Raw genomic sequence first — 27,999 nt, forward strand, 5'->3', positions numbered from 1 at the left:
AGACTTTCAAAGTTCACCCAACTGAAATAAACAATTAAAATATTCCTATCACGTTGAATTCCACCTTCAGGAGATTAAGGAGCTGTGTGAAAAAAGCTTTTTTCTTGTATATTGTTAATACAGGACGGTGTTATTTAGAACGTGAAATTTGTTGCACAACGTCAAAGGAAATACAGTATTACTCGTGTGTAGTTCGACCCTTAAAGAAACTGGGTAAGATCATTTAGGTAAGGGAGCTCCGGGCTGTGAAAGAAATCTACAAAATTCACTGTTCCAAGACGACTTGGGTTAACCGTACAACCACCGTAGAAATTGAATTCACCCCGAAAGCTTTACTTCTTTCATCCTTCAGATTCGTTTATTATTTTAACGGGATTCCACGCAGAAATGTATTCCTTTGCGAAAGAATCAGTTTCCAAGACGAAACAGTGAATCATCATCGTAATAAGAAACAATTTAAAAGTAATTTCCTTCTTTCATTTAAACTTCTTCAGTTTTCACAATATGTACAAGATGTCAGGATTTTCACCAAAAATAGAAGTGCCTCTGAAATTTACAGATATTTTCTATTATGAAGAGTTCTTATGGCTTATCAATAACTTTGTAAATAACTTATTTTAAATCTTTGGAAATATCAACGACAATTAAGTAATCAAAGTTAGTGATCCATCCTGAATATTTCAATCAATCTGTGTGTAGCTCCTTACTCTTCAATCGTGATTGACACAGATTGATGGCATGCTAGTGTTTGATTGATGCGGAGCTTTAGTATATCCTTACTATCATACCTTTTTATCTGATTACAAATCAACGTTGTAAGATTTAACTTGTCATTTAACTTGCTATTTTACAATAAATCTTACGTTCCAGATTACACTATGAATTTAATTATTTATGTTTAAAATTCTGAAAATCTAAAAGTGTAAAATTGTAAAACTCTAAAACTCAAAAATTCTGAAACTCAGAAACTTAGAAATTCCAAAATTCTAAAAGGTTAGAATAATTAATTCCTGTTTGTTTATACCTATTCTTATTCATTGATAAATGATTACATTTTAAATTCTTTGCAATTAAATCTATTTATCATAATTTACTGACCGTACACTTTCCAAAGAACAAAAGTAAGAAAAATCACTATCAGGAATCGGATCATGGAAGTTTCTCAAACTGCATCGGAAATTCATATTTCATATCCCATGCAGAACGAATTTAGGACGATCTTCCTTAATCACTCGTTGCACCTGTGAGCTCCATGGAATAAATTTTCTGCACACATACACGGTGCACATTAAACTGAATAATTTCTTTCTATTTGTCGTTTATTCATCCTATCGATTCGTTCGATTCACAAATGCCTCGAGAAAAATCGTGCAAATTTATCAGATGCAATCTTCGTTGCTCGTATTTCACGGTAATTCGCTAACAAGCTGACAGGATACGACGAAACCGTAAAATCGAAGGCACTTGTGAATATTAATTCATTATGCATACAAGGATGGATGCTCGTTAAGTCTCCTCGCTGAAACCAGAGAGATATCGTCAATTAATTACATAAGCCGGAACAGTTATTATGGCGATAAACAAGGAGCTGGCGAAACGATATCTTTTTCTATATTTTACTTTCAGCTACCGAAAGAATTATGGAAATTATCAGTGTTCACAGCTAGCACGTTTCAACGTTCCTCGAACGAGCATCTCGTGAATTAAACAATTCACCGCTGGAAATAATGTTCTGAATGAAAGGAATGAAAGTAAAAGGTGAAAACTTTTACTCTGTTCGTGGGAAAACGTGCTTGTGAATTTTGTAGAAACAAATGCTGAATGTTTCCCTATATTACAGTTGCGGAAATAAAACTAAACGGAACAAATGTTGAAACCTAAATATTTCTTTCTTTCTCTTATTTATTACAGTATATAGAATTGCATAATTGAGCTACCATGAATCATAGTTACATGGAAATTTTGAAATTATTGAATTTGGACAAAAATGTTGTTAGTAATTTTAATTATAATATTTTTTTTGATAGAATCATCTGATTATAAATAAATTGAATAAAATTTAAATTGTAATTTTCCTTATCAAGGCATTCTATTATTAAAAATATAAAAATGTTTTATTGGTAACATATTATCCAGTTGAGATTTATGAAGTTTTAATTACAATTTCTTTTAATCCCTTATTGACAGAGACTGAAATGTTAATTACATTTCTTTTTTTTTGTTTAAGACGCGCTATTGACAAAAGTACGCGTCGAGCTCTCGAGATTAAGCTGGTTTTCATCTTGTTCAAGAGTTAGAATGCACGATGCATGAAACGAGACTACTTTCAGCAGATCGTGGTAATTAACACTCACGTTACCTGGCTCACATTTTCTGATGTACGAACATTCGAAGCAGCAATGCGGTTTCCTTTTCAAATAATCATGCAAGAACGAAATTCGCTAAAGCTTCAGGATTTTAGCTTCCCCATATTTCTGTAATTAGATCTATACCGCAGGGTACTTTCAAGGGGCTTATTGTCCTAATAAATGAAATTTTCCAATGGAATGTGTGGACGAAATTGCCAAGATCGATAAATTACTCACAATTTGACGAAACTTAATTAAATGTCTTCGCTTTTGAATCAAACAAAAATTGAACAATAAATCAAATAAAAAAATTTTACCACTAAAGAAATATTACAAATTATATTATCAAAAAAAGGATTTTTATTATAAATTTAATGTGAAATTTCAAATTGAAAAATTAAGCAATCACGTCTTTTGTAAATGATAATGTACTGTACTATGTACATTCATTTTCACTAGAGCTTTAAACGTGTTAATGGGTTAATGATTCTCTTTGACAAATGGTAATTGGCAAGAACGAGTCGGACATAGAAGTGGTAAGAACCGATACTATGCGCAGTAGTCATTCACAGGATTGGTCAGACAGAAACTAGTATTCGTCCAACTTAGTGTCAATCCGACATATTTTCGGGAATTAGCCCGATAACTACAATCATTCTTAATTGCATTTATGACTTCCTTCTCGTGTATTCTATTCTCTTATGGTTCAATGGGTTTTGTTCATTTTCTCCATTGATACTTGGAAAAGTAAATAGTATTTCGTGCATTCAGTTATGTAATAAAGGTTATATTTAGATTTGCATTCTTCCAGCAATAGTTAAACCACGCTTGTAGAAAGCTCGTAGAATATTGAACCGTATTAGCCGCACTTCTTAAATGAAAGTTTATATATACAGTGTTCCTAAATATGTCCAACATACACAAAGCATTATTCTAGAATACAACTCTTGTTATCTATTCCTTTCTGCACGCAAATCCAACCTAGTCACGTCACCTTCAGAATGGGCTTAAATATTGATTTCCAATTCCTCTTGCTAGTAGCGCGCTATTCTTAACGTTTATAAATATATCCTGCTACACTTTCCCGCTGCACCATTGCACAAATTTTTAGCAACGAACGTGAAAATATCCATTCTAAAAATTTTATCAAGTAACTACGAGATTTAAGCATTTCAGTAAATTGTATTTCAATACTATTTGCAAAATTAATAGGACCTTTGCTATTAATATCGAACTGGCAATTAAATTCGCAAGCTTTACATTTTCTTTTAGAAAGCAGCACTCGAATCAATAATTTGTAGCAATAATTTTGATAATTTTTGGTTAAACTTTAGTTTGGGGTACACAGAATTATTGACTCCTTTTTATATATCCTGTTAGTGTTTGACAAAAAAAATGGTAAAAATTCATGGTTTAATTTTAGGAATCTATCCGTTCAAAAATTATGTGTATGTAATTAAAAGTTTTGCCCAATTTTTGAAATTATTTTTTATTTTTTATTTTTATTTTTTACAATATTCATACCAATTTCCCGTGCTTGTTCCGTGGTAGAATTCAAGCAATTTCAAAGTAAAATATGCAAAAAGTCGTGAATATACTTGCCAATTTGATAATATCGTAGTGAAAAGAACAACTTTTAATTTATCGTTCTAAATTCGTGAATAAGTCATACTTCCCACACTAGCACAATACATCGCGCCACTTTCGTGGACCAATTCTGACTACAAATCAATTCGCAAATGCGTGGGCGAAGTTATTCCAAACTCGCGAATTAGTTCACGAACTCCCTTCTAATCGAAAACAGAGCAGAGACAAGATATGGTACGAGTTACTAACAGTCAACAAATAGAGATAATTTTGTTACAGTTACTCATTGTTGCTGAATAATAGATTATTAAACTAATCTTAGTTTGAAAGTATGACTTGCTAGTAATTTTCGTGGAATGTTCATTTGTAACCCGTCTTTGCATAAATTTCACTTTGAGTGTAATATTGTTTGTTTGTTCTCTCATTAGTTAATAAATATTTCCAATCTGAACATGCAGATTCATTAGTTAAATAAAATTAGAATTTTATTCTCAACCAAAATAATAAATATATTAATATTCGTGTGACGTGTCGACTTTTTTATAGCCCTTCTCAGAGGTAAAGTTTATTAACTTTAAATTAAAAAAAAAAATTATTTCTACGAAACAACAGAATGAAATGAATTTTACTCTCAGCCTTTATTTTTCCGTGGAAAACTGCATTGCAAATGAATGCACACTGGAAACCATACAAGTTAATTAATTTTGAAAGAATTAATTACTTCCCCTTGTTGGGTTCCATTTCACGCTAAATTTAATATTACCGTTCATCAAACTCCGCGTTCAGTGATCCAGAGTTATTTTATTTCGCAATTTTGTTCCTTAAAATAATTTAGAGTTAATTTCTATCCAGACGTAAACTGGCGCTGCAAAAATACGGAAATTGCAACGGCTGATGTTTATTAAACTGCGTGGCCACCCACATTATTTCAGTTAATTAAATTCTATAATGTTTTTGAAGAAGCATCTTTATATAATAATTATTTCTCGCATAAAGCTGCATCTCTGTTTCATCTCTAATTATAATAATCCGGATGCACAGTTATTAATAAGAATTAAATTTCAATAAGCTCACCTCACAAAATTCTGTACATCAGCGTTGCGTGATTATTCTACAATTTAATGTGAAAAAGAACAAAAGGAAAATAATATTCGTACAAATATGAAATAACAGAAATAAAAAATACAGAAATAAAAATTTCAATGGGCTTCAATCATAAAGACTGATGCAATTCGAATTTCTCATAAATTCGTGAAAATTAAGATTTCGAGAATTCCTGCTTCCCCTAGATCGCCATTTTTCCCAGGAAAGCCTGATTTGATCGCGAGTGTACATCGTATTCTACGTAATTATAAAGTCAGTTTTATTTTCAAGGAATTTTAAATATCTAATATAACTTTCAGTTTGCATAATTCATACGTGTTATATATATATTTTTAAAACATGAAGAGTATACTGCATGAAAACCGATGTCGGGGGATACGTAACTTTAAAATTGAGCTTATGCATTTTTGTGCATAGGTGCTTTAGAAAAGTGCAATTCTACATTTTTAGCTGCATTAATGGATGCAGTGTTCCATTGTTCACAAAGAAAGGTATATTAAAGTGCATTTTTGTCTTAAAATGATTGTAATTTGAAATTTTCTATATTATGTCAGTATATCGACAGCTTTGTGAAGTTCTCTTGATATTTAATCGAAATGTTACTTTACTCTTGGCATACATTTGCGTCGAAATATCGTCAAAGTGGTTTGGCCGGGAATCAAGAGGAAATAGAGGTCTACTGACAAGACGAATGGTACTACGTACGACAACTGACGTCATTTCATCTGCACGCCCATGATGGATTTTACATAAACGAATTTCAATTAATCCCACACGTTTTCTCGTTCACCTGCTGCGCTCGATCAATGGACAACCGATCAACACCGAACGAATATTCATTTACCATCCATATTTCATTCCATATTTTTCCATCGTTTTTGTTAAATAACTGTTTTACAAAAACATTTTTCTTGCAAAGAGATTTAGTAAAAGTTTTAAAATGAAACTATTTTCAAATTGTTAACTGTGGCATTTTTCTGAACTATGTGAAACATTTACTTCTATACTCGATATCTTAAATAATTAAATGGCAAATTTTGTAATTTATCTAATAGATAGATTAATAATGTCTATCGCGTTGAATTTTTACGGAAGTTCTCGTCTACAAAATAATGATTATTGTTTTCATTTGAAAAATTCTCACGTAATCAACAATGTATTATATAAGAATCCCTGAGCTCTTCAGATTAATTATTCACGATGAAATGAATGCAGGTTTCAGCGTGTTGCGTACACGCGAGAATAAAAAAAGTCGCTTCGTTTATTGCGGATTATTGTGCGTATCGTTAAATGCAAATGCACGACGAAGCACAGATTTATAGGCATGAACGCGACTCACCTAGAATAACAATTTCGACAATAATGTGTGCGCATCCGGTATTATTCCATGCTGATGATATAAGTTTTTATTACAGATACAAGAACTTCTACAAAAATAGCGCAATCCAAACTTGAAATCTTTAAGATGGATTCATTATAAAGAAAAAAAAAAAAATAATTTTGCAAGCAACATTATATTCAGACAAAGTAATGCGAAAAGAGAAATTGATTTAATTTACAAAATAAATTTTACATGACATTATTTAACGTAATGTTTGAATGTTAATGAAAATCACTAGTTTCTTCATCAACAATGGAAAAATTCTCTCTAATTCTGGTTGGAAATATTCAACAAATCAACGTCCTATTTCAGCGTCGTTTAACACGACAGCGTATCTCAACAACATCTAAGTATTCGTAGGAACTTAACTAGCTCCTTAATTGACTTACGAGCGTCTGCTGGCTCGGGAGCAGAAACAATTTCGAGGACCGTAACTTGCTCGTTACGACAATTTGGCAATCGCAAGAAACTCGAGATAGTCGTGTTGAGTTCAGCGTACCTCGAAAAGATATACCATGCGGAAACACGTGTCTGTGGGAACGCTTTAATAACGTTAAAGTTCGACGAGTTAACTTGCCTCAAACAAAGACATCGGCTCAAGTGGTTCAATTATTTTCCAAACTCGCTAAATATCATCAATGAACCTACTTCACAATAGATAAGCGATTAATTGTTAGTTAATTTTGGGAAAAATGTCTCCAAGCATTTAAATGTTAAATATTTCTTATATATAATAAAATTATCGTAGAACTGTCTATAATGTTAAAAAATTTGATATTTCTTCTTCATACTTTCATCAACACAATCCGAATTATGCAGGTACGTATATATTACGCTTTACTTTGCAATAATTAGCAATATTTGTATTTCGGAGTACTGTTAATTAAAATATAACTATACACTCAAAGTAATTTACTGTTTCATTTTTCGACGATTAAAATCCAATAAAATGATATTAATCGCGAGCAGTTTAAAACCGCCAACCTGTTGTACACATTGGGGGGGAAATATCGGAAATTGATGCGTTAACCTGTATTTGAATTAACCACGTTTACACATAAAACTCGTTATCACCTGTGATCACAATTGAGATTTCACGTACAATTTTATTGAATTCTCCCTGTGATTTCAGAGAAACATTAAAGACGAAAAATATCTATTCTTTACATTAAAAATAAATGAAGAAGATGCATTGATAAATGAACTTGACATGATAAATAAATAGAAACTAATTTTAATAATAGAAAACTTACACGTTGAAAATGAAGGATGTTTCATGAGTATGCAAACTGTGTAACTTAGGAAGGCGCTATAAAGGATTAAAATTTTACTTTAGGATTATAGATCCATTATGGAAACCTGATGCTAGGTATACTCGAGCCGTGCATCTTAGAAAGTCTTGTCGTCTACTTATTGTTAGTAGCGATTTCATGGGAGCTTTGTCCGCTAAACTCCGATGAAAGCCTAGCCACCGCAAATTGACGTTGTTACGTACAGGTAACATCTATTGATCGAAACTGCAGAGTCGCATCTAATTATCAGAGTATTCGAAACAAGCTATATTCACCGAACCTCTTAGACTAATTAGTATAATGTACGCGGTGAACTTAAAGCCGTATTGGGAGTATTTTGTAGAGTGGATTCGCTTTATTCCGTGCAATCAATTTGACACGTGTGCTGGTGATTATGAAAATAGCCTAAACGGTAAGCCATGTTACAGCAGAACCTCCCTTATACTAAGAGAGAGCCACTAGTGTTCGAAGATAAAGAATTTTCAAATAACAGAACATTTTCTGATATTAACTATCTCGAATTAATTATTTCAAGATTATTTCTACCTTCATTGATATATTACATATATTATCTTCATTGGTATAACTTGAATCTTTTTCAGAGGTGGGACAAGTCTCAATGAAATATTAGAATCTTGGAATTTTTGTAATTTTGAAATTCTAAAATTTTGAAATTACAGGACTTTAGAATCTCAGAATTTAGAAATTTTGGAATTCTGAAATTCTGAAATTTTAGAATGTCAAAAGTCCATATTTTTTGGAAGGCGTCCAGATTAATTACGCCAATGATTACCTAAAATATTTCCAGTTTACCAATTACAACATGAAAAGTAAGTGTTGAAATGTGCATTATAAAAAGTTTCCAACTATAATTCTCCTACTAATGAGCGTTTTCATTTTAAAATAGTCTAAACTTTCAAGAGCAATTAGTTCCACAAAATATGCGGCTATCAGACTGTTAATATATAGGTAACATCTTGTTTATTTTATATTTACAAAAATTCATCTTTTTTCAACAAACATCTACAAGATTCAAATCTATAAGATTTAAACTTACATCAGCATGCTTTCATTGTCAGTCAGAAAACAACACGCCAAAAAGTGTGTCAGTAAAGACAAATACCATCTCGTTCCATTCTAATGTTTTCTCTGGAGCAAGTGAAACGTACAAAAGGTACAAAGAAACAAAAAATTCGTTGATGCGACAAAGAGGCAAGGGAAACGTTGCTTGAAAGAAAGAAACGGGAGGAAATTTTCGTGTACACTTCGAAGGACACGTGTCAACGAAGAAAGAGCGACAATAATACTTGCCTTTAGGCTTATGTTGTCAAAGTTCAGACATCACAGACAAGGGTGTACGATTTTGCCATCCGAAACCAGCCTACTCCTAACCTCACCGCAATTCAATCGATATCAAACTACCCTTTCTATTGTCAAACAATGCTTGCATATTGGCAAAGTTAAACAATTAATAATTAGAAGCATTGAAAATTGATTATTGATATTAAAATAGTCTTCTTCGAGGCTGTATTTGATCTTTGCAGTCGCCATTTTAAAACTGAAAAACACGTATAAAAAGAATTTCCAACTCTGGTCTACTTGTTTATCACATAATGATTTAAATATCTATAAAAATAAAGAAATGGCACTGAAATGAAAACTGAAGCTTTTTTTAGGCCACCCTGTATGTTAAAAATCATTGAATACAATTTTTTTACTGTTACATCTCTACTTTTCGATTAAATGTTATTTAATTTTATTTAAAATAAGTTTCAATTTTTGGACTAACAATAAGTTTACCAACCAAGGGGGCCCTTGAAAGTTTGATAACTCCGAGCTCCAGAAATCTTAATCTAAGAAATCTTAATGTAAGATATAGTAAAGTAAGTTGATACAAAAATAAAGTTTATACAAAAATACTTGTAAAGCAAAAAATATATCTGCAGTTACAGAATTGACCGCACATAAAATGCATCTTTGCATATTCCCATTCCCACGTTGGAATAACAAGCAGTTTACTTTTTTTCGCGTTAGAATAATACACGGTCACGCTATGCTTTTATCGCAAATATATGCGTACGAAATGGCATTAATCACGAATGCAATGAATGATTCAAGTAATACGAGGGGATTGAAAAGTTTGAATACGTATTTTTCTCATTTTCTACCAAGTGCAGTGACACGAAAATTTCAGCAGTTCTGATGAATAAAAGTTCCTGTGAATAATTATACAAATAAATACTCTGTTTGCTAAATGAATTACATTCCGCAAATATGACTTTAACATTCCAAGTTTGAACCAGCCGCATATAATATTTCAGAGAAAACACTTTTATTCTTTTCATATTATTCAGGAATTTTTTAAATAATAAACCGTATGCTCACTCAGAAGGGTATTAAATTAGAAAATCTCATTAAAATCTTTTTTAACATCTTTAGAAACTTCTAGGATTTTCTTATGCAAGAATGAAGAATATTGAAGATATTGGTTGATCTACCGATAGGATATCCCTGTATGTGAACGATTCTTAAAGTGGCAGTAAAATATTGCCTGCTACTGATAAGAGTGTTAGGTTACCGATAAATGCTTTGAATACTTTTTAGATTCTCGTTATCGCATTACATCCCCTAGCCACCGAACTAGCATCACTTAGTATTTCCAACATTTTTAAACAAATTGAAAGACAAAATCGGGCTTTAATACCGAAGTATAGCGCAAAGGATTAGCTATAACTAGTGTCCGCGTTCCAGAAGAGAACCAATCATGTCCCTAATTTCCCGGTAAAAATTTAAGTCCTAGTTCGCCCTTCAACTAAATAAGAATAAATAAAAGGGAAATAAAATATTTGCGTTTATAAGTGAAATAAGTTAAATTTTTTTAAAGGTATACAGTTCTTGGATAAGGTTCAGAATGTTTGATAGTATTTACGGAAAATTTTACGGAAATATGATTAATCCTTTGCCTCGTACTATTTTCTAACGAGCCTTATTTACGATCAGCTTATTACGGCCAGGTGAAATAGCGGAGCGATGTCAAAGGTCACAGTTACAACAGCCAGATTTACGAGCCATCAGGTACTGAAACTTAACGAGTTCGTTATGGTACCTACTCGTGTCCAGTAGATTGATTTACATTGAACACCGGCTAATTGGAATCACGAAATTAGTTCCTGGTTTGAGAAGCAATTCGGAACAGGATTATTCACACGAGCTCCAATGCTCGGAATGTGAGATTTCTAATAACAATCTATGCATGCTTTTTATTGCCAGAAATACAAATAATTTAGTATTTCAAAATATCATTTCAACTTTACATGCAAATCACATTTTACAGATTGAGGTGAGTAGGAATTTTGGATAGAATGGGCCTGATCCCTAAGCAGTATTTAATTTTTGCATATCGCATAAATCTTGGAAGCTTAGAAATTGCTTAGAAGCTTATAATGTTTCAGAATATTTGAATTTTGGAATTTTGAAATGATGAAACTTGAATTTTGGAATTCTACAATCATAGAAGGGTTTCTTTCTTCTGTTTTCGAAGAAAGAAATAATTTATAACAATACTGAAGTGTTATACCAGTTTGAAAATTCCTAAGTGAGAAGAAACCCTTCTTGAAAGAAATAAATGAAACCAAGTGTATGTATGTTCATTATATCATTCTCGGTTCAAATATAAATTGAAAAATATCATTTCTCATTTCAAATGAAAAAAACCATTAGAAAAGTTCAACTGGACAACACAAAGACGACCAAAAATGTCTACAATAAAGATTAATTTTCCTTTTTAATTTTGAAACATTATTTTAACTCCTGTCTTATCTACATTAATTACTTTTTTACTGTATAAAAAAGAAAGTATTTGCAGAACAAATAGAAACTATATTGCGCATTCATAAGAAAATTACTCGAAGTCATTCAGAGCCGTTACGATGAACAATTTGCAACGCTAATAAAAACTGTTAATCCGAGGAAATATCATCTTTTAATTCTGCCAAGCTTTCATATCCTCTCAGCTAATGGCACAAGATTAATCGGAAATGTTGGAGTCTGCGGTAATTTCCGGTACAGGTCGGTAAAGCAGAGAATACAAGAAATCGATCATACCTTCCTTTCCAATCGCGGTTCCAGTTTGAACCCCGTAGAAATATACGCAACGATATTACAGGAAACTGCACCGAAATTGTTGATAATTGTTCACGAATGTTCCTTCTGCATACCAATTAAGCTGTTCGATCGATCGCAAAAGTGAACGACCAAATTGCAATTCAATTTCGATTTCTATTTGCATATTTTATTTTCATTTTTCACCAAACGAGAATTGGGCGGCAGAATCGTTTTTTTAAATGCACCTTTTAATTAATTCTTATAGTTGTCGCGAATAACTTGCGCATTTGATACGACATTAAACTCTTACAAGGAAAATAAATTGCTAAAAGCATAATAAAATGAAATAATTTAACTGTAGAAATGATTTTGACTGACAGCTCGTTTTTAATTGTTTCGAATTAACCGATCATACTTATCTATCAACAAATTTCTAGCACGAGTAGTTAAATTCTAGGAAACGATGACAAATATAATTTCTCGCGTGACTTCTAAAGTTCTCCGTTTCATTTCAATTCACAGATGAACGTTTCTTATGAGGCTTCATACACGCAACGTTACTTTGCGTGTACCTCTGGATACTTATCTATTGATTAATGAACCTCTGTAAACGATAACGTTGGAAAGAAAGACGGAAGTGTTTGAACATGCCACACGATGGACTTCAACTACAATAACCTAATTCTTATTAGAGGGGGCCTCCTTATTACTGTAGCCCCTATTTTTACAATTGATTATTATTATATTTCAACATTTGAAGCAAATTTATCAATCAAGGGGGCCTTGGAAATTTTAGAAATCTGAATTCGATTCTGTCATCAGCTATTGACATAAGTTTTCAACCAACCCAAAATTAGTATAACTTTTCAAAAAATACCATAAATTTTATTTCCTAAAATACAAATAATAAAAGAACAAAATACTGCACTGACATAAATATAAAAACATATAATACTATATTCTAGTTGAAATAAAAACTTTTATTACTATATCAAGATTGAACGACGCTGCAGTCGAACGATTCATTTCAAACACAGCCCGAAAGTGCAGCATAAATTCAACGACACGTATGCAACGATTTCTGTCGCGCAGCCAAAACAGTTTTGTATTATGTTCAACTTAACATCCCTACAATGTTACGAACGTATTTCGTACTGGTAGAAGGAAAACGGCAAGCTTGTTTCCTATGATTTGTATTATTGAAGTAATCATAGCACGCTATACGGATGAAAAGCAATTTAATGTTTCACATCCACGGATGTCGTAAAGGTTCGCTCGTAGTTATGATCGCTTTTGTCCGGAACAGGTTACCGTTTACAACGTTATAATCTTGACGATAGAAACAGGCTTGACGACGCCGCGCGGATGTCGTAACTTTCTCGTCAAATCGATGCACCGCGATGCATGGCTGTGATATGCACCTCTGTTGCAATCGCTCTCGCGCGTCATCGTGTCCGTCTAGGTAACGTATGCAATCAAACTTCTATCGAGTATAACGTCTACCTGATACCAGAGCTCCTCACTCGTCAATAACACCGACGAACAATTTTTGTACGTTACCGAGACGAATAGCTACGATAAAAGCGATTTTGAAGAAAAAAGAAGCTGCCCCAGTTTCCAAAGGGCGCCGTTAATAAGTATTCATTTACTATGACAAGAAATATCGAATAAAATCCTGTTTCACTATTGTCCTTCTTCCTTACGATTAAATGTTAGGTATTTCATATTATTTAGAATCAATTTCATTTTTTGAGCTTGAAGATTTCATAATCCCGGGCCTAAAAAATCTTAATCTGCTCCTGTTTGGCAGTCATTCTATGTAAAATTCATGATTTTTTAAAGTCGCTATGAAGGATTTAATTGCAAATAATATATGATGTAGTACACGTTAAATTAGAAGGGGTTTAAGTCTTCATTTTGATGATTCCAAGTTTGTGTAAGAAATGCACGGTTTTGAATTTTGCAATTATTAATTTTTATCTGAGAAATTATTGTCGAATCTAGTTGATTTTAAAATTCTACAAGGTAAGCATTTTATTAAAATATTATTTTTTCAATTAACAATACACCAATATCTTGCAAAAATATAATTTCATTTTTCCACGTGTTGTACATTTCCGGCCGAACAGTTAATTTGAACTTCGATTTCCAGCTTACGAATCTTAACGGGTGGTATGTGTTAACAGCGCGGTACCCGATACCATTTAACTACAAGAGAAATTAATCAAAATTAAGCTCGCTTTACTGAAAAGGCTAATGCGCGTGTAGCGTGTAATAATTACATCGCATCATCTAATTTACATAAATCCATTTAGTTACAGGATTCAATGGAATCAATAAAATGAACGGGATCCTATTTAACGACCGTGGCTGTATTTCGAATACCTGGAAATGTTTATGGAACGCTGAAATATCGAAGGGAAACAAATTGGTATCGTTAATTGAAGCAATTGGTAAAAATTCATCAGAATAAAGGGGAAACACTGAAAGTAGAGATGTGCAAAAACCCAAAAATATCGGGACAGATACGAGTTGTTCAAGTCAAATTCTTGAAAGTATAGATATGCGAAAACTCGAAAATTTCGAATACTCGATACTGAGTGAGATTAGGTCAGGAATTGTTTTACTCGACTTAGGAGTAAATTAGATAGTGTTTTGTGAAAACTTTCAAATCAGGGTCACTCAACTAACAATTCGTCCTGAAACACAGTTCTTCGAATTTCGAAAATCTCGAACGAACCAAAATAATTCTCAACCTGATTATCCATCGCAAAAGTGGAGCACTCTTGTTTAATTGTGGTACTCAAGAATACATTATACGGAAGGCCTGTTTCATATTCGATACGTAAATAAATACACTCCTTGTCCTCTGGTCGTGGATATATTTCCGTGTGAGCATAAATATCCTTCCAACAGATTATTTCGAAAATGGCCGAGCCTGAAGGCAGTTCACATGAATTTGGGCACCCGTGTTTAACATGCAAGAGATGAACTGACATAAACGCGTATATACGCTTATTCTACTTTGGAACAGTGCACTCGCAACTCCTCAGATTTGCATGTTGACTCACGTAAAATCTCGACGGCTTAGCAGAGATTAGCGAGCTATCTTGGACCTCCGTTTGAAAATACAAACAAAAAGTATTTACTCGCGCATAGAAATAAATGTAATTGTTTCTTATCACCTGCAACAACTAAATGTACCGATCACGCATGACTATTTTATTTTAGGTATTTTAACCCTTTAATTGTGATACGATATTTGCATAACGGGTACTATAAAGGGCGGACTGGAACTTGAATTTTTACAGGGAGATTAGTGACATGATGGGCCCTCTTGTAGAATACCTATGGGCTTTAATTTTAATTAATTAGGCTCCAAATTCCTACCGGTCCATTGGGAATTATACCAAACTCACGAATACCAAAATGCCTCTGGGTATATTAAGTAGTATATATTTCGAATGGTAAATTGCGAAACAAACAAAATTCAAAATTAATTGAGCTTTTTGATTTTCGTACACAGCTTACACCTTCTTTGAAGCCTTTGTTCACTCATGAATCGCTCAATGGTGTTCATAATTGGAACGATCTCGTTTGTTTACTTACAACAGAACATAAACACGAGGATCTCTAAATTAAAGCTTGCTTTTCTAATGAATTTTAAAAGAAATATTTTCTGTTAATTAAAGCACGTGAAGTGTAGTTTATATTAAAATTAAAGTTACGAAGAATTAACATCTAGTCTACTAGAATAAACTGAAAATTACAACGATAATATTCCCTTATGCAATTTCCTTGATTAAATGCAGCTTGCAATTAATTGTTCATAAACAATAGACGTTAAATTAATATTACACAAGCCGCGTACGATTAAATAGAAACAACAAAGAGAAGATTAATAGACGTTGCTCGAAACTGGGCCAGAATTCAGTATATTATTCAAAATTTCTTCGGTCTTCAGCAACGCGCATCTTTTAATGGATAAAGAGAATTCGTGAAAATATTTATAACCTCTATGAATAAATCTCTAAAGGAGGCGGTACGTTTTAGCATATTTTGCAAGGAATAAAACGATATTGCATAAGATATGAATATTAATGGACCTTTTCTGCGTTTACTCGAAAAAATCAACTTGTAAAATTAATTACATGGAAAACATTCCTCATAATCCTACACGTTCTAAGATTATTAAAAACATACGTTGATTTTAATTTGTATAATTATATATCAAGTAGAACTGACGAAAAACATGAGTGTTTCGCACGCAATAAACGCGAATAACTTTTTCATTTACATTTCTATGAACTTTCTCACTTTGAAATACCGTCACGGACTTTATATTAAATTCCTGAGATGTCATTCGCATTTGAAGCTTTTTTTTCCTATGGCTATTATTCGATATTACCCGCTGTTGGCCACTCGTATCCTTTCTAAGACGTATTAAATTTGCTTTCCCAAGGGTTAGTAAGTTGTAAACAAGCATTATTACGTTTTACACCTGGTATAATAAAGACAAAACCCTCACGGACAAAGAGAAATTCAGTAGAAGATCTAATAGAGGGACAAGGGTGTTCTAATAATAGTATATGTATATGACTGTTTCTACTACAATAGTTAACGGTTAAAAAATATTTGAGGACGACATTTTGTCGACAAGAAATATAAAAAACAAAAGAGTAAATCTTATAGACAGTTTGATAATGGAGGTTTTGGAACGAGACGGCTAAGCCGGATCGTTACGTTTCTCTGCAACTGTTTAATCAGTATACGGGTATTAATTGATGGATACATAGTGGTCGCACTGCCTTCCATTAAGTGCATTTCCTGATAAACGAGGTAGCATTATCCAAGTATCCCATATCTTTTACTGTCAGCGTAAAAAAATATAGGATGTCTTTATGTGAATATCATAGATTATGATCGTTCGAAACTTTGAAAAAAACTGGCACTGTCGAACGATGTTATGAATTTTTTTTAGATAGCAAGCAGAATGATCACACGCGACGTTTAAAAACCTTTATATGGAATGATAGACACGATTACAAGAAAAGTTAAAATACGGTGAAGTTAAGAAAATTTTACTCCACGAGGAAAATTTCAGGAATTATACTTAATTTTTATCGACACACTCGGAAATTTCTTTTTTACATTAAATATTTGGACGGAATAATTTATGCAGAAAATGATATATGAAACTCAACAGTGAAAACTGTTCCTCCATAATTTTTCTTTTTCTAATTTCACTTCATACAGAATAAAGATAATTGGAAAAAATGAGGAACATGCCACATTTCATACTACATTTTTATGTAATGAGAAACACCATAAATGTAATTAGTAAATTACAAGAGGAAGATTAAAGTACCGTAGCATGTATGTCCATTGAAAACATTAATAAAGATATACATGTATGTACATTAGCTAACCCTGAACACGCTAATATTACGTATCCTTAAATAAATAAATGATTCATTAAGCGCAAACTTGTTTTTCACAATAATTTTTGAAAAAAAACGTTTCAACAAAATCAATATCTTCTGAAAACCTTGTAGCTATAGTTCCGTGCAAAATATTAACTAGAAATTACGAATAAAAACGAAGTGAAGTAAACATAGAATATTTTAGTATTAATTACAGCTTTCAGCAGGTGTGAAAAGTAATATTCTGAGTATTTCACGACTTAGCAGAGTTTTCAGTTCGTATTTCAGGTTTATTTAACGATTTGTCCATCAGAAAGAAATTGTCATGTAAACATTCTTCCACGTTTTAAATTATTCGAAATTTTGAAAAATCGCGTGTATCAAATAAAGCATACAAGATAATCTCTCTGAATCAGTATTCTCTTGCCAATGAAAATGATGCTTAAGCGAAAGATACCTTTTATTAATTAATTTTTGTATGAAGAAAATTTCTGAAGCTAAACAAATTAGAGTACGTACCGTCAAGAAACCAATTCCTGATCAAAACCCGATTTCTGATCAGTTTAGTATATAAATACCATATAATAAATTTATGATCATTTGATTTGAACAACTGTTATATTAATTTTTAATTATTATTTTGTAGATATTTATCACTACTGCGTGAAATAAATTGATTCGCTAGGTTTTGCTTCTAAATTTAATTAAAAATGCGTACAAGAGCCCCGATTTCATTTATATGCTCAGGGCCTTAAAAGCTCTAAACGCGGCCCTGGTTTTATTATTATATTAATTCCTAACAAGTGAGGTGGATTTTGAGAAACAACGAAATTTTTAAACAAAAGACGATTCTTTTATGGTATATGTTTAACTTATAAAGTTTATTTACTGTTTATGTATTAGCATTGGTTAGATAAGCAGAATAATTGAAGTATGTCAGATTCCACCTCACTAGTTAAAGGTTGATCACGACCTTGTACGACATCGTCTAACTTCGTTGTAGGTAATCAACAAATAAGATTCGATAATATCTACGAAATTAATTATGACCCTCGAGGGATCGGCGGTCTTTCGCATGCACGAACTTAGCAAATATTAGGCTCTGGGCACGAATTGATTATTAATAATTATGGTACTTACCTAACCACTCCATATCGAAGCCAGCGTTCTGTATGGACTGCATATTTCTAATTATGTTACCACAGTCACTTGAAATCATTAAATATTATATGTTACGCACGGGAGAAATATATTTTTAGTGTTTATTTATTTAAAGATTCACAAGTATATACTATAAAATTGCAAACTTGACACGAACGCGAAACGTGACTGACCCGTCCGACATGTTGTCACGAAGTGAGGTTACTGACAAGCTTCCCTTGTATCGGGGCCCCTCGGCTCTCCTCGGCCGCGATCTTTCCCAATTCGGCTTTCTTCGGAATTCGAACGATGCGAAGTCCGCAAGTGACAGCTCTTCTTATTTTACATGTATATTTAGTCACTTTCTATATTTTTTTATTTCAATTTTAAATAATACATAGTTTTATAATTTAAACATGTTAACCATAATACCAGAATGGAAATTATAAACGCGGTCGTTCAAAATATTATCTTTCCATTTTTCAACTTAAGCTTCTCACTTAATATCACTTAATAAACAATGGCATGGCTATTATTTTGATAAGAAATCTAATTAACAGGAAAAATAGTCTCTGCTCTAATGCAGAATTCAGGATAGCATTTTACTTATGAAAGAAACGAGACGTTAACGTTTTTCCGATCGAGAAAGAACTTCTCGCGGTTTAAGGCTTTTACGAAGCTTCGGAAAACTCATTTTTCAAGGTGTGCGTGGTATTTTTAAGATTGCGAATTTTCAAGCTGGCTAACTTTTTATTCATCGCCTATAAATTTGTTATCGACACCGCGATAAATGATTCAAGGTTGTTTACGAAACCCTATCCTTTAAAATTCTTTTTATTTGTTTAGCTGAAAATTGCTATAAGAATCTAAGGAGAAGAAAACCTTTCAATTTTTTTTTCATAGCGATAACATAGAATAAAGTCACTCGTCTAGAAAGATATTTCAATACCTGTAAAAATTTGCCAAAACTTGGGTGGTTTTTGATGACTAAAATTAACAAAATCATTATTAATCCTTGAATAGTGGAGGTATTAACCTAAAGTTAAATGTATAATTTTTAAATGAAAGGCCTTCATATATCGGAAGAAGAATTTTTAAAGGATTAGTGTAAAATTTAAGAAGTAAAAACAATATGGGTTCTCTCCATGGTCCACTGTCCAAGAGTTAATTAATATTTAAAAACGACATGATTTAAGTAGCCATCCAAAAACTAAATAGGAAAAATAAAATTGTTCAGTATTCATACATACGATCAAACAAGAGGATAAAGATTAAGAACCTTAGTATCTCTTCACTTAATTTTCAGTTCACATAGCAACAATATATCAATGTCACTGCGCACTTCTTCACCATATGTCTCTCGAGGAAAACTCTTTTCCTTTTTGAAATCAAAGTGTTTCAAAGTGTGTATAACATATTGTGGAACACCCTGTATCTAGAAGAAGGTATGGGGGAAAAGCCGAGCGATATCCACGATAACATCGGTGGTGAGATGTGATGAAGCAAGGATCTGTGGCGTGTTAGGAGTTTGCGTTGAAGGGGGTTAGAACACTTTGGTGGATGTGGTGAGATTCTATATTAACTCTCCCTTGAAACTGAGATTTCCACACGCATAACGTTGTCATGTAGAACGTATATATTTACGTACAACATTTGAATTTGAAACGCTTCTTGCTCGGGATTCTTATATGAAAGAGATTTGTTCGAAGAGGGTAAGAAATGACTAAATGCTAATTATAACGCGTGAACGCAATTTAATTTGTTGAATTTTGTTTGGAAAAAGATATTTTGTTCGACTACACAACTTAGTGTAGAGTGGTGTTGAAAGTCATGAAATGTGGAAATGTCTTTCCGGGGTCGCTAGGCTACCGGCGAAACCAGCAGAGTTGGCATTGCGCTTGAGGCAGGGATAATCCCTTAGCCCAAACATTCGGATTAATAGCCAGCGGCGACAGCCGTGTCGAAGCGCGACGATACATTCATTCGTGCTTAAGCGTTCCTCGAGACAGTATCGAGAATAAAGAGATTCACTAAACTAAATTATTTAACCCACCGACGCTATCCCAGACCGTAACACTAATTTTTAGTGTTTAGAAAAACTATTTATTATTTGAAGACTATGGACTTTTAACGTTTATCATCTTTATAAATTTAGTAGGTACTTGAAAATTCAGATAGCCAAGCCTCGGATCGGGTTTAGTAATGACCGAATCCGGTCGGGCGAGACTCCGAAAGGTCGTTCAACACATAAAATTCGGGCACCCATAATTTTGAAATCCGGACTCTACTCGGGACCCGAAACTCAATTCATGGCATGATTTTTCAGATTTATCTAAAATTTATAAGTTTAAAAGTTTTTCTCACGTATCATGTATAATCGAATGTAAAACAAATTTCTGGAGTCCCGTCCGAATCTGAAAAAATTCCTGATTTGAACCCCACTCAAATTTTCGGGTGCTCACACACCCCTAAAAATTAGTATATTGTAGGTACTGATTTATTTTTTCTTTATTATCGGAGAAAATCAGAAAATGGAATTGCAGTGGCAAAAGATTATTGGCAGAGTGAAGTTGAACTTATGAAATAAATTATTCTAGCAATTATAACTTTTCCACCGTATTCCGCATGGAACTCGCTACCTTCCCCACTAAAAGAATCATGTCTTATTTTTCTGGCACTTACAACGTTCACCACTTTAACTTCTCAGGTGACATTTGACTTGAATTGAAATGTGAAATGTATTAACTTATTTACAGTATATCGAAATGTGAAATTCTCAAAAATATCTGTCTGACGTTTGTTATATTTCGTCACAATTTAGCATGTAATAGCTCGTGGCGATAAAATAACTAGTTGGAGTGCGTCCAGTTAGCCAGGCCTGGTGTACGGTATCTAATATTTAAACTCCCATTATTTTGATAGTTTTGAGGTTTGGAGCAGACGCGAAAATATAAGAGAAATGAGGAAGAAGCGGATTTTTTAACAAATTTCCTTGTTCTAATCGTGAGCTGGAACGCTTGCAATCCGCTTCCTGTCCACTTGCTTACCGCTCAAGAAAAGCTCCCAATCCGCTTGATGGTCCGCTTCACAGTTCGCCCGATTACACGCTGCCCAGTCCGCTCCAATTGCCCCATAAGCTCTCGATTCGCTCCCTCAATGTCGCTGCTCCGCTTCAGATCGCTCCCCATACGCTTTCCTATCCGCCTTCTATCTGTTTTTTATCCGTTCGCATTTTAGCAATTTCCAGCTGAAAATGTTTCCCTGCGTTACGTCAGTATTCTAGCTAATTTCAGTGACTATAATCACCTATAATAACGAAGGGTGAATTTTATTATTCACCGGTAATTAAGTCCTTTGTATACCTCATCAATTAATGGTTACCGATCCGCATTGGTATTTAATTAGATTTTCTCTTCCTTAAATCCTTTCAGTTTCATTCGATTAACTCTATTCTGCTAATTCCGTTCTGTATCTTAAGCGAATGCAAACGGGTCACTGAATAACGTGTAGGTATTTGAATATATCCTGAGGGAGTGGAGCTAGTGTGAATCGAAATTGAATATTCCATCTTGATAACAATCCCTTCGAGGAATACGTGTTATTTAATGTTCCATGTTTGATAAAAATGACAAAATATTAATATCAAACTTAGGTATTTGACATTTTTATGTAGAGGGCTTGTCAAAATGTTACGAGTACGCTTAATGATATCATCTCTAGCAAAATAAAAGGAAATCTTTTTCGAATAAAATGGAAAATGGTTTTTACACTGATAACATTATCAGGAATAATAGAAGTGGTACGTCGAGGCTGATAAAAGATTCCTGTCAGTATCAGCATTTTAGACTGATAATGTCCTTAATTCACTTCCTATGTCGCAGATACAGAATAATATGTTAATCTGCTTTGGTAGACATAGGGTTGAATCGATTCTAGTAAATACGATAACAAATACTTTTAACATCGATTCTTTTTTAAAGAACGAGGAGTTAAAAAGCTATATATCAAAGACACGAACACTTGACACTGGCCATCGATGTGTTAATAGCCTCTGACATCATTGCTCCTGGACAGTGCCCAATATTTTGCCCACGGTCCAGATAGTACGAGCTGCCCGGGCATTTTACGCGATTTGATTCTCACGACAAAATCCCACAATCGAAATTTAATTTTCACTCCGGAAGTTTGTTCCGTTCAACGCTATTGCGCCAGACTGCCAAGGCAATTAAACGATTACTGTTTCCAATTAAACCCAACGTGACCAACGGAAACGAGAAAAATCGTCGAAAAAAGTTTATGAAACCTGAACAAGTCCTCCGTATTGTAGAAGAAGAAAACAAATAATGAGCAAATATTTTCCACGATACGATCGATAGTACCTCGTCAAGGTAGAGTCAATCCCTGAAAGGAAACAAAGTAATTCATGGTATAAAAAGGGCATCAAATGCGAGGGCGTTTTCGAAGGTGAATGGACGCCACAGGCGTCTCAGAGCAAAGAGGAAATATGACAGCACAAATAGCATTTCGAAGGGCGATAAAAGAAAGGTAGGAAGATGAGAAAAAAAGGAGAACAATGCGAGCAGAGAGACAAAGAAGTATTATACGTTCGCTCAATGCAAACAAATAGTTGAATCTCTGAAACGGAATTTTTTGTCAATTATTTATGCGATTTTCTCTTCGTTCGCGTTACTTCACAATTGAATTTCTTTCATTTTCGTTCGTTCATGCGACTAATCACTTCTCTTTCTCTAAGCGTATTTTATCAAAATCCGGCTATAAACGTTTCTATTTTGTTACTGCAAATGTATAAGTCTTTCGCATCACTTTTCTTCATATAAAAGCGGGCTTTCGATATTTTTATTGTTTCTTTCAGTGATAAGAAATAAATGCACTGTGAAGACATAAATATTTCATATTTCAGACGATACTATTATTAAAAGTAATTTAGAAACAAATAATATAATTTTTAATTATTATATATTATAAAATTTCGTATATAAAATACGAATAACAAAGTAAATATCAATTCAAATTTTCTCGCGTAAATATTTATATGCAAGTGGGCCATCTACGAGCAGGGATGAGGGCACGGGACATCATCACTTTCCCTGGGGATGCCTGATTTGATCGCGAGTGTACGAAGAAACATAGAAAATATAGATAAGACTGTTTTATTTCCTTTAAAAGTCAGGAAATCTTTAAAATGTTATTAATAACAAAGATAGATGAATGGCTTTTTGAGAAGCTTATTCTTTTTCGGTTCCGCGGAAAGTGCAGTTGCTCTTCTTATCAAACGTATAATACTGCTTTCCTCACTCCACGACCATCTCTCAGAGGCAGAATGCTTTTATTTTTCAAAGCCATGCAACCTGTTAAGTTGCCTGTTATCCTTTATAAGCAATCAGTTCCACGATGCCCCGCATGCTGGCCTGTTTACAGCCGCAGTCTTTCTCAAGTAGATCCAACTATAAATCTATTGGTCAAACAATCTTCCACGCGTTCAGTGCCGCAGTTGAAATAGCGTGAATACGTAATACGGCATGCAAGAACATTGATTTTTAACAGTGGAATAGTTAGGCATTGAAAAAAATCCTAAAAATTCTAGGATACTTCATCAAGCTGCTTGCTAAATTTCCCTTATGGAATCCACTGACGAGGATTCGGTAACTTTTTATCAATCTTTCCGCGTGATTTCTCCTCGCTAATCCGACAAACGTTCGCATTATCGTTCGCAAATTCACTTACGTGGTTTGCTTGATCTTAATTACAATTCCCAAAACAATCTGTCCCGGCTTCGTGAAAACAACCCCCGGAGCGCGTTCATCCGTGAGGCGTACGATCCCGGGTAGAGGAACAAAGAAATCGTCCCCTGTGTTCACCTGAGGGCGAATGTCAGAGTACGAGGAGAGATATGGATGGATGGTAGCGAGAGGAGAACCGATGACACAGAACGAACGAGAGAAAGCAAGAATGAGAGCAGAGTGGCGAGAGAAAGATGGAGATTGGAGAATGGCGAAAGGGAGAGAGAAAGAATGATGGTCTGGCGATAAGATAGAAGGAAAGAGAAGGAGAGCTAGCGAGTAGAGCGTCGGCTTTCCTGCGGCGAGGAGAGCGAGAGAAGGGAGCTTGGCGAGAGGTGGAGGTTTCGAATGGTTCAGTTGTAGCGGTACCGTGCTTCTGGTCGCACGTGTGTCTCCGTATTCGCGTTGTTTCGCGTGTTGTCATTCGCGCGTGTACACAATTGCCCGTCTTTCTTACTCCCTCGTCGAATTCGCCTCGGTCCCCCCCCTCTACCACCCACCTCCTCGAGTACACCAACCACTCGCACGAGACCGCCGCGTGACGTCTGACCGAGCACGCGGTTCTTCTACTTCCACGTCGCGCCTCTTCCTCCGAAAGTTTCCTTCGCTCCGATCGCTCTGTGAAATTTTATCAACGGTTCAAAGTTTGCCTCGAACCGGTCGTTGTTCGTGCCTCTTATAACATCGATCTGAAACGACGTCGTTCCGGAACTGCAAGTGGCTTGACGAGTATCGATCGTACGATAATTAGCTTGCGGAGAAAATTGTAAATAAATTAGCCGACGTTCAGTCGACACCTGGAGAATCGTCAGTAGGCTTTTACTGAACAAAGTGAATAATCCTGGATTGATTGTGAACAAAGAATGAGAAAAAGGATAATCTGGGTTAGAGTATAAATAAACATCGAGCTATTTTATTAAACGATAGTTGTGCAAACGAGAGTCGAGTGATCGACGAGTGATCGATCAATAATATCAATGATCAAAGAACTCGAGGAGATTGATTGTCAGATGAAAAACGTGCGCGCCGTACGCGTGCCGGCTTGGCGATCGTGCCGGCGCGGCGCGCCGGTGCACGAGCGGGGAAACTGAACTTAAGGTTATGGTAATTACGAATCGATCGTAAGATTCGGATCGTCTCCGTTACGATTTCCCGTGTTCGTGTTCGTGTTCGTGTTCGGGTTCGTGCATGCACCTAACGACCGGTGTAAAAGGTCTTCGAAGAGGAGAAAAGGTAATTGAACTATCCTGCAAACTTGCCGCCGGAATTTTCAGCTAAATTACCCCGAACAGAAACTCTCGCCACTTTTCATTCGCGATAAAGGCGAAGTAATTCTGGTACTAGACACGAATGAAATTTCTCGTGTAAGGTTTTCGGTGGTCGGCCGGAGTGATCCATAAAGGATCGATTGGTCGAGACTTCAAAGGCGACCGTGCAAAAGAGCGTCGCAAAGAAAAAGGGGATGAAAACCGCATACACGACCGCACTGTTTGCGTTGACCTGAACCGATTCTCGCGAGGAACACGTGTTAATACATCGAACGATCGTTTGGAAGTGATCAATCAGCGTGAAAAGTCTTCACGGAGAAAAGTACATCCATCAAAAATAAACCAAGTAATAGAACGATGTCTTTCGTTTTTTTTTTTTTTCAACCGGCGAATTTTAACGTGTATTAACGTAACTTAGAAGATGAATTAGAAGATGAAGAATTAGGGCTTAGAAGATGAATTATATTGACCGACGGGATAATCCTTTGGACAGAGCAATTATAATCCATCGTTTGAAACGTCCGCTACAGAACCGACACACGGAGTACTTCTTTAGGTTCATTAGATTGTAGCGTAAAGCGTACATCCCTTTAATCGTGCCACTCTGCCACGGAGTACAAGAAGTGGATTTAGCTAGTGTAACGCGTAACGTATTCCCCGTAGCTGTATGGCACGTATTTGCTAGAAATTTCGGTCGCGTACGTGATGAGAAAGATTCTGAATCCGAACGACCATCTCGTTCAGACGTAATCGACGCCGAGGTCACTGTTCGCGGCATTAATTTTTGCGCTGCTGGAAACCTTAACGGTGCAGAAACGAGGAACCTCTGCGAAGGTGTGAAAGGAAAGAAAGAAACTTGCTCTGTTTACCTGGTTGTTGTGAAACACTTGAAGATTTCTTCGGTAGTTGGTTGCTCGAATCCGCTTTGGAGTTTACAGTTCCGTAAATCAGGGATGAACGACTCTGGAAAGCAATAGAAACTTCGTCGACTTGAAATAATATAAAAATGTAGCTATATTTATGGTGCAGACGGTGAAGAATCGTTGATTAAATCGTCAGGCGATAATAATAGATGATGGACCTGTTTTACAGTGGTTGAATACCGAATTAATCGAATTACAAATTGACGCCGGCGAAAGAACGGGGTAGGATGATTGCTCGCCAAGTGATCGGACTACTTAGACCCGTGTAATTTAAAGAATCCTGTGTTAAACGAACCTGACGAAGGACGACGCGCGTGGCGAAAGTTTCTGCGGCTGAGGAACAAGGATGCTGGTAATCCGAGACCCTTCGCTGGAAATCAGCACCGACGAAAGCAATTCCAGAAGATAAACAAGTTCACTGGGAAGCACCGGATGTACTGATTGTCATTGAAGTTCGTCAAACCTCGGAACAGTTTAATGGATGTGATATCCGTTTAACAGGCGAAACTGTTCAACGGAAAACACTGGCCGGAAAGAAATACTGGTACGAGTGTAACTTTCTTCCGAAGAACGAAAGAACCTAAAATAATAAACAACGATATTCGAACGGTTATTATTACCGAAAGATTTTCAAGGCACGCAAAATTAATCTAAACTAAAAGGTTTTTAAGAGGAAGAATTCTTCTGGAACGGTTGAGAGGAAAGCTGAAATACAGGCGCAAATCTGTCGTCAAACAACTGTTGTATTTCGCATCAAGAGGACGAATACTCTCTGTGGAGTTTCAAGCTGATCAACGCGATCGTGTTGTGGCTAAAATCCGTGGGATCTTGCATCGCCCACGGCCAACTAATCCTTCGGCAGCCGATCTTGCGGCGGTAAACATAATTTAAATTAAAGGACAAAGGTAGAAGACGGGAGTGAATCGTAACCGAGCATTTGGAATCCCGTCGAATAATAAACGGAACGTTGCGTCATTGACGATGGACAAATAGAAATCAGCGTGAAATGTGTATTTCAATCTGCGCGGTGTGTTTGGTGGGTTGGAACTAATTCGAGGAACATTTCCAAAGCGTATTAATCCGTTAAGGAAAGGGAATAAGTTAAGGGGAAAGGTAAACAAACAGAGGAGGTGGTGGTGGTGACGGCGGGAAGACAGAGGGGGGGTTATTCGAACGAGGGAGAATCGTACGAATCGCGAAGGAAACAGTTTGTATTTCTGGTGCAAGCGGAACGTAGGTGGGTGTGATCCAACGGCAATAATGAGTGTAAAATGCATGCTGTCACGAGGTCGCGATAAAAAGTTGTCGGCGACAGAGTCTCGATGGTGGTCGCGTGGCTAAGTGGACTTAGTGTGGGAATGGTGCGGAAGTAGATCTCCTTTCTTCCGGCATCCGCTGGAAAAGTGACGTACAAGTGGCTTTAGAAGAGAACGATGATGTCTAGACAAAGCAAAGACCCCGTGCAGAAGTGCCACTCGGACCCAGGTGCTGCGAGTACCGACGGTACTCCTTGCAGCCCTGGTAAGCGAATTTCTCGCAGAATCGTGCCAGGCATTCAGACATCCTCCAATACGCGCAAGTGTGTCCTCACCTTGGACGGGTACAGCTACGTGATCGGTGAGTACGGA

General features: G+C 35.2%; 1 protein-coding gene across 11 annotated transcripts in view; it reads left to right on the top strand.

The window, feature by feature from the left end:
• The window catches only part of LOC114879736 (calcium/calmodulin-dependent 3',5'-cyclic nucleotide phosphodiesterase 1-like), a 152,133-nt gene that overhangs the window by 44,359 nt on the left and 79,775 nt on the right, over nt 1-27,999 (top strand). For 3 of the 11 annotated variants that reach the window (XM_029194972.2, XM_029194979.2, XM_029195028.2), the window contains exon 1: nt 24,530-27,988. The exons of 7 other annotated variants lie outside the window; for them this stretch is intronic. In XM_029194972.2, coding sequence (XP_029050805.1) covers nt 27,805-27,988 — 184 coding nt within the window. In that variant the 5' untranslated portion in view covers nt 24,530-27,804. Of the gene's footprint in view, nt 1-24,529; nt 27,989-27,999 lie in introns of those variants that run through there. One more of the 11 variants, XM_029195054.2, reaches the window with a different exon arrangement.

This window comes from Osmia bicornis, chromosome 4 (assembly GCF_907164935.1).
Source record: "Osmia bicornis bicornis chromosome 4, iOsmBic2.1, whole genome shotgun sequence".
Lineage (NCBI taxonomy): Eukaryota > Metazoa > Arthropoda > Insecta > Hymenoptera > Megachilidae > Osmia > Osmia bicornis.